The sequence below is a fragment of the Tauraco erythrolophus genome, chromosome 4, assembly GCF_009769465.1.
Source record: "Tauraco erythrolophus isolate bTauEry1 chromosome 4, bTauEry1.pri, whole genome shotgun sequence".
Lineage (NCBI taxonomy): Eukaryota > Metazoa > Chordata > Aves > Musophagiformes > Musophagidae > Tauraco > Tauraco erythrolophus.
Window position 1 is genome coordinate 58,566,495 of NC_141468.1, and position 14,059 is coordinate 58,580,553.

At 48.8% G+C, this 14,059-nt stretch overlaps 1 protein-coding gene across 1 annotated transcript in view; it reads right to left on the reverse strand.

Moving 5' to 3' along the window:
- Nucleotides 1–9,808: 9,808 nt before the first annotated feature.
- Nucleotides 9,809–14,059, reverse strand: part of ZC3H7B (zinc finger CCCH-type containing 7B) — a 47,351-nt gene continuing 43,100 nt past the window's right edge. The window contains 1 exon segment of the mRNA XM_086611026.1: nucleotides 9,809–13,745. Coding sequence (XP_086467152.1) covers nucleotides 13,553–13,745 — 193 coding nt within the window. The 3' untranslated portion in view covers nucleotides 9,809–13,552.

Consider the following 14,059-nt stretch of genomic DNA (forward strand, 5'->3'; position numbering starts at 1 on the left):
CTGGCAGGCTCTAAGGAGCTCTGAGCCGCGCGCGCTGCCCCGCGGAGACATACACACGCTGTCTGCGCCTGCCTGCTAAGTTTTCAGCCCTCTGAGATGCAGATAGTGGCAATGTTTGTATAAGATGGAACTGTGTGTCGCTCCTAAGTCAACATTGATAACAGCATAAGACATCTTTCTAATAAAGCATGCCTCGCCCTCCAAATGCCACATTTCTCTTCCTAAGTGGCACAGAGTTTTATCTTGCAATGTAAGGCAAGAGAGTTCATGCGCCCTGCTAACAGCTGGTTAAGTAAGATCTTCAGCCTGCAAAGCCTCTCCTCTCCTGTTGGTGAAGTTTTTTAGCATGGAGGGATGGATTTGAGACAGGAAGATAAAGGTCTGATCTTCTTTATCAGGATCCGGCTTGGGAAGGAGCATCTTACACGTGCTGGGCTTTGCTGGGTGTGATAATTAGAACAGAAGTGCCTTTATTTTTCAGTTTGCTCCTGTCCATTTTGCCAGGCTCAGCCTTACAGCACCAGTGTGAGTCAATAGGAACCGGGTATTCCTACACTGGTCTGGGAGTCCCAGCTACTGGGGGCTGGGAAACCATGCATGGCTCTGAGCATGGAAGCAGCCAGTGAAGTCAGTAGAACTTTTCTTGTGCCTAAAGTGAAGCATTTCACTGTCCCAGCATTTAGAGTCTTAAAAAGAGATAGGGTTTTGCTCACTCCTGGTAGCATGGTGTTTGGTCTCATAAAGAAATGCATTTGATTAACCCTAGAGTAACCAAAAAGAAAGAATTACCTAGCCAAGCTGGGCAGTTGAGAATTTCAGCTTAGCTGGTGAAGTTTCATGATCTAAATCCCAATCTAATCAGGCTCAGAATCACACAGTAGATGCTGCGGTAGAATTCTTAATTATGATACAACTCCATTACAGCCTCTTAGAATTTTCCCTGTGGTTTCCTCCCCGCCCCCATCCCCAGAGAGGAGGTAAGAAAGCAGACAGTGATAACCACCAGTGGTGAAGCCATTCAGGGAGAACAGTCCTCTGTAACTAACCCGTTACTAGCACAGCCCGTTACTGTGTCCTCCACCCACCCAAAGCTGGAGCCACCAGACAAACCCTGAAAACATTCTCGAAGGTCAGTGGATTCTGGCTGCTGGGAGCAAGAGCAGCGATCACATCTGTCCCTCCTTGAGCACCGCCTGCCGGTCAGGAAGTCCGTGTCCTTTCCCATAATCTTCTGGTCTGTTCTGGCTGGTCAAGGCAAACAGAGTGAGGTCGCTCACTCAAACCCACCAGGCATCACCAACATTTGGGAGAGCTGCTGTCATATATGCCTAGGGCTGCTTCTCATCAAATGATGGCAAGGTAAAGTGACTGGGAATGCGGTGCCCAATTCCAGGTGCAGCTGGACCTCTTGGTTTTGTCCCAGGCTCAAACTTGTCCTGAAAGATGGACAAAATCTGACTGCATATCTGGAGGCACCCAAGGACCTCACAGCAGCTGCTGCAGCAACTGACTGACATTTATGGCTTCAGAAAATTAAGAAGTTTGTTGAGAGGAAATTGTCACTTAGCATTTTGAATTATTAGCCTGCAATGGACATCTACAAGGTTTTGTCGAGAGATCTGAGAGCACATACATCATCTTGTGTTTGCCATGTCCACAAAGTCTCCTGCCAACACTGTGTGTCCTTCTCGATTCATAATCCCAGAAAATCAAGCTCCCACTCAGGAGAAAAGCTTGGGTAACATCACAAGTAGGATGCATAAACACTCCTTGACTTCAAGCCCCAAGGAAACAGAAACCATGCTATGGAGTAGAGTCATAACAGTGGGGAGTGTCTGCACTTGTGTCCCATCATGGAGAGCACTTGAGCTGCTTTAGTGAACGGAGTTGAAATGTTGGCTCTGGAAAGCCATCTGGCATGGCCACATCACATTATTTGTGCTGGCTGCACTGTTATCAGATTGTTATTTATTATTATTGTAATCCCATTTTAGTAGAGGTCTCAGCAGCTCTGCTCCATCCCTCAGAAGACCAGTCAGCCCTTAGCAGCACATTTTCTCGCAGACTCAACCAGCCATAGTCAACTTACGCTGGCCCTAAGTGGGTGGCACCCAGGAGGAGGCACCTAACGAGACAGAGAGGGCCAAACTCCAGGATCACCAGTTTAAATGGCAAAGGTGAGGGCTACCTTCAGTGTCTTTTCTGTGGATCTCCCAGTGCAGCTACCCACACTGCCAGCAGCGCTGGCTGGGCTCGTCAGCACATTTGCCCAAGGAGCATGTTCAGCAGTGCCACGGCTGCATGCAGTCCTGACAAGAGAAGTGGGAGTTTGCCTTGGTCCATGCTCTCCCTCCTTTTAGATTTTTGTTCCAGAGAGTTGCTTTTTTTTTTAAGCACAACTAAATTCTTGTCCTTTGCTTCCCCCTCCACCCCGACCTCTTCGCCTCTCTGCAGTGCTCAGGTACTTCTGTTGATACCAGAGCATGTAAATGCCTCTTTTAAAACCCCTAATTCTACTCCTGTCTTTAGAGGGACCTCTCTACAGAGGTCTGCCATCAGGCCCAAAGCACACTGGGAATTGCGGACTATCACTGCTCAGGTGTTATCAGTAGGTACAGCCTTCCTGGCAGTTTGAGACCCTCAAGAATTGTTTTGGACATTCAGACCTCTGATACAACCCTGTTTGTTACAAGGAGCTGTGTGAGGGAGCTCTTAGTGCATCTCTCCAAGTTGCCGTCTTTCCCTCAGCCCCAGGAGAGCTCCCTCAACACCTTCACAGGGTCACATCCATGGTGCTTCTGGAGCTGCCTTTCCACTGCCTCCCCTCCTGCCAGTGTCTTGCAGCCACTCTCGGCCCCAGAACAAGAGATGGTGGCAAGCCTGGGTGCCTCCTCGGTCAGAAACTCCTGCAGATTGTTGCTGTGGGTCTTATGCTTGGTAGTGACACCTGGCTGCACAGCTGTTTCTAAGGCCACCATTACAGAAGGGAACTTAGTTGTTTCTTATGTGTATCTGAAAGCACAGCTCATGGGGAACCCACCAGCAGCAATGACATTTGACCAAAGAAAGGCATTGTTGGTTATTATTACTAATTGCTGTTATCTCAGCTTCCTCCAGTGAGATGAAAGCTGGGCTTGATGAACCATTTCTGTCTGATTTTCTAAAGACACACAGTATTGTCCATCCATCCATCTGTCCATCCGTCCATCCATCCATCCATCCATCCATCCATCCATCCATCCATCCATCCATCCATCCATCCACTCCTCCCTTCCTGGAGCATGCTACCCACCTTGGCAAAGGGATAAATATATTTAAATACATATTTCTATTTGAAAGACAAGCTAGGGAGAAGAGAGTCGAATTAATGCCTCCTCTGAGAGAAAACCTGCTGTTATTTGTTCTGTTTGATCTGGGGCACATGCATTGGCAACCAACACCTCGAAGCACATGCTGACCCTGGCAGGCAATAGTGGGGAAACAGGCAGAAGCCAGAAGTACTGAGGGGACTTTGTGGTGACAAACAAGGTAGGTTACTCACCTGAAGTGTAGCTGGAAATAAGGACAAAAGCCTGTAGAAATCTCTAGAAGCTTTACAAATCCTGCTGCTCTTGGAACAGCTTGCTTTTTTTCAGTCACCCGAGACCATTCACCTCAGCAGCACAGCCATTACTCAGAAATTTCTATATCATCTCACATGAGGATGTCTTCTGCTGCAGATTCCACAGATCAGACCTACTACTCATGGTCTGTGTGGAGGCTTCAGGCCCACTCACAGGGTTTGGTTCTTGCACCAAAACCAGCTTAGTAAGTGATTTCCTCTTTCTTCTTTTATCCAGGCAAATCCTTTGCCAGAGGTCAGTCACTGCCTTTTTGCAGACATCCGTAATTTTATTTTGTTCTTATATTAGCTCTTAGGATAAATGCATATTCCACTGACAGCTTCCAGATTTAGCTATTTATTTGCATAGCACATGAGGCTTGATAGGGAATTTTGTTCACCTGGGCAGAGGCTGGCACTGTGGCCTTTCTGAAAGGTTTGCCTCGCATCTTAGCACCTAGTCTTCTATGGGGTCAAGATGCTGCTGCTAGTGGTGATCATAGAATCATAGAATGGTTTAGGTTGGAAGGGACCTCAAAGATCATCTAGTTCCAACCCCCCTGACATGGGCAAGGAAACCCTCCACTACACCAGGTTGCCCAAAGCCTCATCCAACCTGTCCTTGAACACTTCCAGGGATGGGGCATCTACAGCTTCTCTGGGCAACCTGTTCCAGTACCTCACCACCCTCTGAGTGAAAAATTTCTTCCTTATATCTAATCTAAATCTCTCCTCTTTCAGTTTAAAGCCATTGCCCCTTGTCCTATCACTACACGCCCTTGTAAAAAGTCCCTCTCCAGCTTTCCTGTAGGCCCCCTTTAAGTAGTGGAAAGCTGCATTAAGATCACCCCGGAGCCTTCTCTTCTCCAGGCTGAACAGCCCCAACTCTCTCAGCCTGTCTTCATAGCAGAGGTGTTCCAGCCCTCAGATCATCTTCGTGGCCCTCCTCTGGACTCGCTCCAGCAGCTCCATGTTCTTCTTCTGTTGGGACTCCAGAGCTGAATACAGTATTCCAGGTGGGGTCTCACGAAAGCAGAGTAGAGGGGTAGAATCACCTCCCTCAACCTGCTGGCCATGCTTCTTTTGATGCAGCCCAGGATATGGTTGGCTTTCTGGGCTGCCAGCGCACATTGCTGGCTCATGTTGAGCTTCTCATCCACCAGCACTCCCAAGTCCTTTTCCTCAGGGCTGCTCTCAATCCATTCTCTGCCCAGCCTGTACTTGTGCTTGGGATTGCCCCGACTCACGTGCAGGATCCTGCACTTGGCCTTGTTGATCTTCATAAGGTTCTCACAGGCCCACCTCTCCAGCCTGTCAAGGTCCCTCTGGATGGCATCCCTTCCCTCCAGCGTGTCCACAACACCACACAACTTGGTGAGGGTGCACTCGATCCCACTGTCCATGTCATCAACAAAGATGTTAAATAGCACGGGTCCCAGTACTGACCCCTGAGGAACACCACTCATCACTGGCCTCCACTTGGACATTGAACCGTTGATCGCAACTCTTTGAGTGCGACCATCCAGCCAATTCCTTATCCACTGAGTGGTCCATCCATCAAAACCATGTCTTTCCAGTTTAGAGACAAGGATGTCATGTGGGACAGTATCAAATGCTTTGGATAAGTCCAGGTAGACAATGTCAGTTGCTCTTCCGCTGTCCATCAATGCTGTAACCTCATCATAGAAGGCCACCAAATTAGTCAGGCAGGATTTGCCCTTAGTGAAGCCATGTTGGCTGTCACCAATCACCTCCTTGTTTTCTATGTGCCTTAGCGTAGTCACCAGGAGGATCTGCTCCATGATCTTGCTGGGCACAGAGGTGAGACTGACTGGTCTGTAGTTCCCTGGGTCTTCTTTTTTCCCCTTTTTAAAGACGGGGGCTATGTTTCCCCTTTTCCAGTCAGTGGGAACTTCACCAGATTGCCACGACTTCTGAAATATGATGGATAGTGGCTTAGCAACTTCATCTGCCAGTTCCCTCAGGACCCACGGATGCACCTCATCAGGTCCCATGGACTTGTCCACCTTCAGGTTCTTTAGATGGTCTCGAACCTGATTTTCTCCTACAGTGGGCGGTTCTTCATCCTCCCAGTCCCTGCCTTTGCCTTTTGTGACTTAGGCTGTACAGCTGGAGCTCTTGCCAGTGAAGACTGAGGCAAAGAAGTCATTGAGAACCTCAGCCTTCTCCATATCCCGGGTAGTCAGGTCTCCCGTTTCCTTCCGGAGAGGGCCTACATTTTCCCTAGATTTCTTTTTATCACTGACATATCTATAGAAGTTTTTCTTGTTGCCCTTGATGTCCCCTACGGAGCTGCAAGGACACTTGGAACGGCAGCAGCAGGGAAGGCTGTGGCCAGGCCACGGGTGTCTGCATCCACAGCAGATTACTTTGAAAGAAAAGGAGGTGAGAGAAGAAGTGACAAAGCTAGCACAGGAGGGTGGACAGCTGAGGATGGTTAAAAGTGGGACTGAGGCTCTGCGTTGGCTAAAGACCCTACCTGGTGCCTGAAACATGGGTGTGCAACCCTTTGGGTACTTTTGATGGTGGCAATGTGGGGCACAGACATGCAGGCTTAATGAGGCCTTGAACCCCCTTCCCACCTCTGAAGGGGCTGCCCTGACCCCAGGCAGGGTATCACATGTGTACATGTGCCTATGTACGTGTACGTGTGTGCCTGTCTCCCCATCGGGAGCGACAGGATTCCCCGAGCGAGTGGTGCAGTTCAGTGGAAGGAACCGCCTTCAACCTCCCACCTGAGGCGAAAGGATTTCTAAAAACTAATTCCCCAAAATGAGTGCCAAAAAGGTAACGAGCTTTGCTTCCCCACCCCCCCCACCAAAACTTCTCCCCCTTCTCAGGGTGCTCACGTGGCAGCTGGGCTCACCACAGCTCTGCTCCTCTGCACGTGGCTTACCCCTGTGAGGTGCCGTTTGCCAGAAAACAAAGTGCTAGGCAGGGAGAAAACATGAGAAAGGCTCTTCAGATCACCAGAAGTTGTGTTGCCCTGGGCAGGAAGGACACTTAGAGCTGCCTTTGGGTGTTTCCATGCTCCGGAAATGCTCTGGGAGCTTGGGCAGAGCTGGCTTTGGGAGCTCTCCGAACAAGCCTTGGCAGGAGGCAGAGCCCAGGAGGTGCCAAGAGCAGCAATAAACCAAGGGGTTTAAAGCAGCACAGTGAAATCCAAGGGCAGCGATTGTTGGGCCTCTGCTAGGGTCTGTGTGAGACCGTTGGGTGGGACAGCAAGGAAGAAACATGCTCCTCCAGCTGCTTCCTTCTCAAAACAGAGGCTGGCTGTAAACAACCTCAGCCACTCTTCCCAGGCTCACTCACCTCCCTTGGGAACCACATGGCCCCAGGCAAGAGCAGGGATCCTGCAGCACTGTAGTCCAAGAGGTCAGAGTCAGCTGAGCCTGCGGAACGCATGCGGACTGAAAGACACCAACTGATCCCCCAGAAGCCTAGGCAGTCTGGCTGCTGATGATCCCCAAAAGCAAAGATAAGAAAGCCTGGGTCTTGACCAGGAGAAGATGCAGCCTGCAGAGAGCTTCTTTTGAAACACTGCTTCTGTATTGCATCCTCACCACAGCTCCCAGGGGCAATGTCCAGCCGCGTTGCAGTTATCCTCAAGCTGTTTGGCTGAGAAAAACTGAGGCCATCTCACTCCCGCAGAAACAGGACTTTCCCTCTCTGCCTCTGAGCTTTGCTGGGGTACATAGAGGGGAGCATGCCTTGGTATTCAATTAGAGAAACTATGCAGCTCTTCATCCTTCTTGAATGTCTGCCTGGAGGGCCCTGGCACTACTGAAAGCCCACAGCTAAGGCAGACAGAGGAAATCCACAGAGAACAAGGGAAATACACCAACGGGCACCTCCAGCGCTGAGTATTTTTTCCGGTTCCAAGCAAGCCAATCTACTCTGGCATCTGGGATTAGAGATTTCCATCCCAGCCCTGGGTAAATGTCATTTTGGGAGGATTAATCCAGATGATAACAAAGAACCCTATTTCCTGTGACTCTCTGCTGTGTCTATGCTTCCCGAGGCTCTCAGGAATAAGTAGGAGTTTTCTGAGGTGCTGCCATCCATAAGCTAAACTGCAGAGAGGATCACCCATGGAAAGGGCAGTCTTGGGACCTGCTAGGGCCAGGACTGTTGCAGTGGTGAAGGAGTCAGCTGGAGCTGTCATCTCGTCTGATCCCTGCTCTTTTCCTTGCTGCACCTGGATCTGCTTTCAGGAGAACATCAACCTTGCCCTGGGCACACTGGGACCTGCTTCTCCCGCCTGGAGGGGGAACTGCAGAGAAGCAGGAGGTGATAATCCAGCTGCAGAGTGAAAGAGGATATTTGGAATGGATGGGCCCTGTCCTGTCCCCTCCCATCCCGAGGAGAAAGAGATGAGACATGTCACAGAGCTCCTGAGCTGTGCCCACGGCTTTCCAGGAAGCCCCAAGAGCTAGCTGTCCATATGACCTCTGCCAGGGCCACCCTACAAACACTCAACCAAGTGTTTTCAGCACCTTCCTCAGTCCCACACCAAATGGGTGTCTGCTCCAGCCAGTGCTCCTGTAGCCTTTCCTTCTCCACTTCCCTCCCACCAGTCACTCCTATCCAGCCCTCTTTTACCATTTATTCAGCTCATCACTTTCTGCCCAATGTTGCCCCCTGCAAGTGCCCTCCACCCCAGCCATTGACTGGCACATCTCTCCAGGTTACAGCTCCTGTAGGGCAGCAACTGTCTGCTACTCTCTGTGCACAGGACACGATGCAACAGAGCCCTGTTTTTGTTGCAATGACTGTAGCAAACACAATAAAGTGATGATAGCATTTGCATCACCTGCTGCCACTGCCCAGAAACATTTCCCTGTAGTGTGTGCAGTCAGAGTGTGTCACAGAATTGCTTAGGAATCCCATCTGCAGCTTGCACGCTTTGCAAAGCAAACTCCCTCTGCCAGGCTGCTGTGTGATGGCATGAAAAGTCTTCAGCACGAAGCCTTCCTCCCATGTCTCAGGCGTCTCTGCTCCTGGTTCTCTCAAATCTCTGCCAGACCTGGATCCTTCCTGGCTGACCTGGGGCTCTTCCCCTATGTCTTTGTATCTTTGAATCTTTTCTTCAATGAAGAAACACCGGTGAGGAGGGGTTTACAGCTGAGACTCCAACCTGCACAGGTTTTTCTCCTCATGCTTTGTCTGCCTCGCAATTTGACAGTTTTGGTCCCCACTGTACTGGAAAGGCAACCCTCACTCTTGCCATGTTGTACGTACTCAACAGATGCGCCTTAGAAGTGCACCGGTCTCTTCACTCCTTCCGCACTACAAGCTTGTATTCAGGCCTCTCCTCCTATGACTGAAGGAACCTAAGTCCTTGCGTTTGTATCCAGGCACATGGGGAGATGTGTAACAAGTCTCTCTCCTCAGGTCTCACCAGATACGACCTTCTGGTCACTCTAACAGTTTATACAACAGTAGCAGGGTGTCTCCATGGGAATCCCTTGTCTTTGCTGCATCTCCAGTTGGACTTTATCAGGAATCCTAGGCTAATGTGTGTCATGATAGATTTGAAAAATAAAGAAAACAGTTTTATTAATTTTTTCACACTGACTTCTTCCCCCAGGTGCGATCTTTACCACACAGCATCCTCTCCAGGCATTTTCCTTGGCAGGGTGCACACTGGCAGGCAAAAGAACTGGCTGACCCAGTCGAACAGAGCAGCCTACACAGCAGAACAACTTCTAGATGAAGGCGATTACAAGACCTGATTACTGGAGATTTCAAAACACAGGTTACCCAAACACCTGAAACTATGTGTTAACACAGAGCATGTAAATTCTTGGTGCTTGGGGCGGGGGGGGGGGAGTCTTAAACACACCTCGAGTTCACCAGAACTGTGTGTCTGATGAAGAGTTGCAGAATCTGTTAATACACAGGCAATCTTGCACTCAGGAAGAAAAGCAGTAGGTTATACTTTAGGATGGGACAAAGCCAAAGCAATCCAATGCCTGAAGTGCTCCTTCTGCTTCCCTCCTTACAACAGGGAAACCTGAAGCCAAGATAAAAAGCCTTTGCGGGCTATTTGAAAACTGCAAACACACACTGGATCAGGAGAGGGTTTAAAGTGCACACTTTTATTTTCTATTACAAAGGCTAAAAGAAGCAAATTTGTTTTTTTATTTAAGAACAAAACCAAAAATGTTGTTAAAACATCTACATTATTATCTTGATACTAGACCTTATGAAAGATACTAAGTTCTTTTTTAATAGTAAAGCGTGGTATTCTTAAATTATATTAATACAAAGACATATTAAAGGACTCAAATCATTACTACCCAGCTCAGAACTGCAGCATCCCCTTGCTATCTTTTCCTTTCACTTGCTAAAACCCATCCATTTTAGACATACAGTTTCATACAAGCTAAGTAGGGTATTTTTTTGTTTTTTTACTTCCCCCTGTAAAGGCCAGCTTAACTCCAACACCAGTGTCACTTAGATCCCTGCCCCTACCAAAGGATTTGGGAAAAGATTTTCACTAGTCCTTCAGCATTTAAAAAGTTGATCTGAATCAAAATCTCTACTCTGTGTGAGTCTGTAATTATTTTACAGGATATGAGATTTTCTTCTAATATTACAAAATTAAAACATCACTTCTTTTGTTAATAACCCTCGGATTTGGTTCTGCGCTGCAAAATTTTCTTTTTCCCTCACATGAATGAAGAAAAGAGAGAGTTATCATAGGGTCTGTGAATGCACTGCTAAAGCAGCCCTACAACTTGTGGTCTATCTGTTGCAGAGCTGAGAGCGCTGAGCAGTTCTGCTGAGAGCACATAACGTGCTGAAGAAAACCCTCTTGGCTTGATAAAGCGAGCCTAGGAAGTCGAGTGTGAAGCTTCCTGCCTTTCACAATGTCTCTTTAAATAATATAAGCAAAGCCTTATTAAAACTTTACTCACTAGTTAGCAGTATAATACTCTTTTCACTGAGATGGGACTGCGAGGATATCCTAGAGGATTTCAAAAATGTGAACAGGGAAACCTGTCCCATCTCAAAATTTATACCTATCTATATAAAACCCTCCCCTCTTCGTTATTTCTCTTTCCCTAACTCAGATAAAAGTCTTCATATTTAATCTGGAGATGCTGCGTTTCCTGGCCTGAGTCCTTTTCCTTTACCCTCATTTAAAAGATTTGTTCGATACCACACACATATAATATTATATAGAGCGATATATTTAATACCTGTGTATATATGCTTCATGGCAGGGGTCACATATATACACACTAAAACAAGTCGGGTGACAAAGTACTGCAACACCACAGACCAGGTTATCGTATCAGGGAAAACAAGAAGAGATACTGGATGCGACCCCCGTGACTGCGGGCCTCCCTCACCCCACGCAGGCTCACCCTGTCCCCACCTCGGCCCCGCTCCGTCCCTCCGAAGCCCCTCCGAGCAGCTCAGCTCTCATCGCAGAGATGGGGAGAGGGGACAGCGACCCACTCTGTAACCTAAACAAGTTATTGTACGAGGAATCACAGCGCAGCGAACGCTAGAGTCGCAACAGAGATGCAGATTTGTTTTAAAAAATAAAAACCACATTCCAATGTTTCCCAATCCAGATTCACTTCCTTGGCGTCTCTGCCCAAGAAGAGCAGAATAAGATAACCCAGGAGTTGATGCCTACCTCCTCCCTTGTCTCTCTCTGTTATAAAGTTGACCACTTGAGCACAAGGAGCACCAGGAGAAGGTACAGTCCGGGCAGCTACAGCGAAGGGCAGAGGAGAAAACACAGCACCTGACCACTCAAAAAGTGCCACATCTGATACTGCGCTGGTGACTCTCTTTTCCCGTAGCGCTATGGATCCTTTCTCATCTCATCCTCCTCCCCACATGTGTGCAGAGGTAGAAACAACCACTTCCCTCTCCAGTTCTCCCAGATCTCTCATAAGCCTTCTGTGTATCATCACATTACCGTCCTGGCCCTTTCCAGGCCAGATCTCAAAGTGCTGTACAGCCAAGAAGGGAAGCTCATACCAAACCAGTGACCACTGTCCACATTTTAAAAGAGGGAAAACAAGCTCAGAGGCACATTCAGCTTACTTGGAACACATCCTTGCAAAGACTCAAGACCAGCATGTAGTGCACTCTGCTCCTGGACCATAACTACCCCAGTGGAGCCAATGCACCTACCTAGTTTAGAAAGGTGCCAGCTGCTCCCCCAGCATCTCCTGCATTTCCATATCTTCTGCATTTTTACATCCCTTCTCTCTTCCAGCTGAGAACACCAAGGATATGGGAACAGGGAGGGAAAACGGGGACCCAGCAATGCTAAAGCACAAAGCAGTTCATGGCCAGATTGTATCTTCCATGGATATAATGCTGCCAGCCCCAAGGGCTCTGAGCTTGCTGTCCTGGGAGACTCTCTATAAAAAGACATCCTCCATGGAGGCTGGGAGGGAGACGTGTTTGTATTTGAGTGGATGGTGCCATCCATGCATGCAAACCTGCAGAGTGCAGCTGGACTGCAGAAGAGAGAAGGAGAGGGAAGCTCAGGACAGGACACACGTTTACTGCTTACAGGATGAGAACGCCAGAAAGGACAAGGCTGGCATACAGAGCAGTACTGCCTCTCACCACTGCCACTATAAAAGCCAAAAATCCTGGCCTAGAGCTCAGCATCAGTGGTTCCCCCACCGTGGTGCACATCAGGCAGGACAAGAGGAGGCACATGGCTGGGTCCCACTGTGCCACTCACCCTCCACCATGGTCCCTGCTCTGGGTCACATCCTGGCTGCACTGTGTGTCTGCAAGCTCGCTGCCCTGACTCCAAGGAGCTGGATTCTCATCAGCAAAGCATCACCCATGCTGCCTGATGGTGTCCTTTTAAATGGGTGCCCACCCAGTTCTTCCCGCAGAGCAGGGAAAAATGCAGCTCTAAATAACCAGTAACACATGCCATTTAAAGAGCAAGAAGAGAACCCCATTATCTCCCTCCCTCTCTTCAGGACACAAGGCAACACAGGAACACAGGGTCCTTTTGGTTACAGCCTTCCTCCTGACTGATACTGCTGCATGCAGTATGGTGACACAGGGTGTGTCACAGTCTCCACTACACCTTCTAGATGGTTTCAGTCTTACTTGCACCACTTACACCAGCCAAAAACCAAACTCACTCTGAATACCTGTTGCACACTGAGAAAGACATCTAACGAGGAGGCACCAATTTGCTTTCCGGGTACAGTCAGCTGAAACAGTCTGAAGTCACCTACAAACCAGTTCCTGCTGCTGCAAGTGGTTTTATTACTTTGCTGCTTTTAGCTACACTCTTTATACCAGACAGCTGTTACCTTCCTCAGTGCCAGTTGATGCCTCAGGGCAATATAGACAGCAGGAGCTTAAGTCTAGATGTTTTAAGCCAGATCTAGTGGTTTTCCTTCTTCTGCACCTCAATTCCTAATTCTTCTGGTCCTGAACTCCCAGGAAAGCCAGCTGGCTGCAGCAGTGTAAGTGGGTCTTGCTCTGCAGCACTGAGAAAAGGAGCACACAAACTTCATGGTCACCTTTTCACCAGATGTCTGGCCCTTTCTCTCAGCTTTGTCCTCCAGACCTCTGCAGCCACACTCCAAATTGAAGGGCAGAAGAATAGCACAAGGAGAAATTCTCTGATTTGCAGCCTAGTACAGACTGGATTTGTTCCTTTAAATGAAGGACAGTAAAAGATGTCAGGGGAAAGAACAGAGAGAGGATGGATCACAAATTCAGTGAGCACAGCCTTCGCTGGCCAAGGAGAATCAAATTCACGATTTCATTCACCACTAATAAATCATCGTCTCATAGTCTTAAAATGAAAGAAAAGAAAAAGTTCTCTTTGCGAGACACAGATCTCGCTCCCTGCTACTGCCACTCTCAGGAAACCCACCCCATGTTTCTCCAGCCGACAGGCTCCCCCCGCAACCCTTACTATACGCCATCCCGCAATAGGAAGTTGTATTTTCCGAAGTCGTCATCCCTGGGGCAGAGCAGCATGTCCTTGCGGGCTTTGGCCAGTTTCTGTTTCAGCACCTCCCTCCGGTCTAGCCACTCCGTCAGCTCGTCCTGGCCATGGGCATAGCGACACTCCTCTCCTTCGGGGCAGGCCTTGCTCTTCTGGAACCTGCCGGCACAAGGAGCACGATCAGGAGGGCACCCCCAGGACAGGGTTTTGAGGTCCCCATCTGGATACTCGATTGGGGCCCATCAAAACATGCCATGAACTCTCCTTTCTAAGGCGAAGCGATTATCCTACAAACCCATGTGCAGCTGGGGAAGGCAACACGGAGGCTGGGCACAGAAAGAGAGCAGCGAACAGAGCAACATCTATGAGAGGATTTAGTCAACAGAACAAAACAGTGTGAGCTGGAACTGGACCAGCAGGGCTGGGGAGAAACCACCACGCAAGAGAGGAAATGCCAGGTAACAGCCACGAGA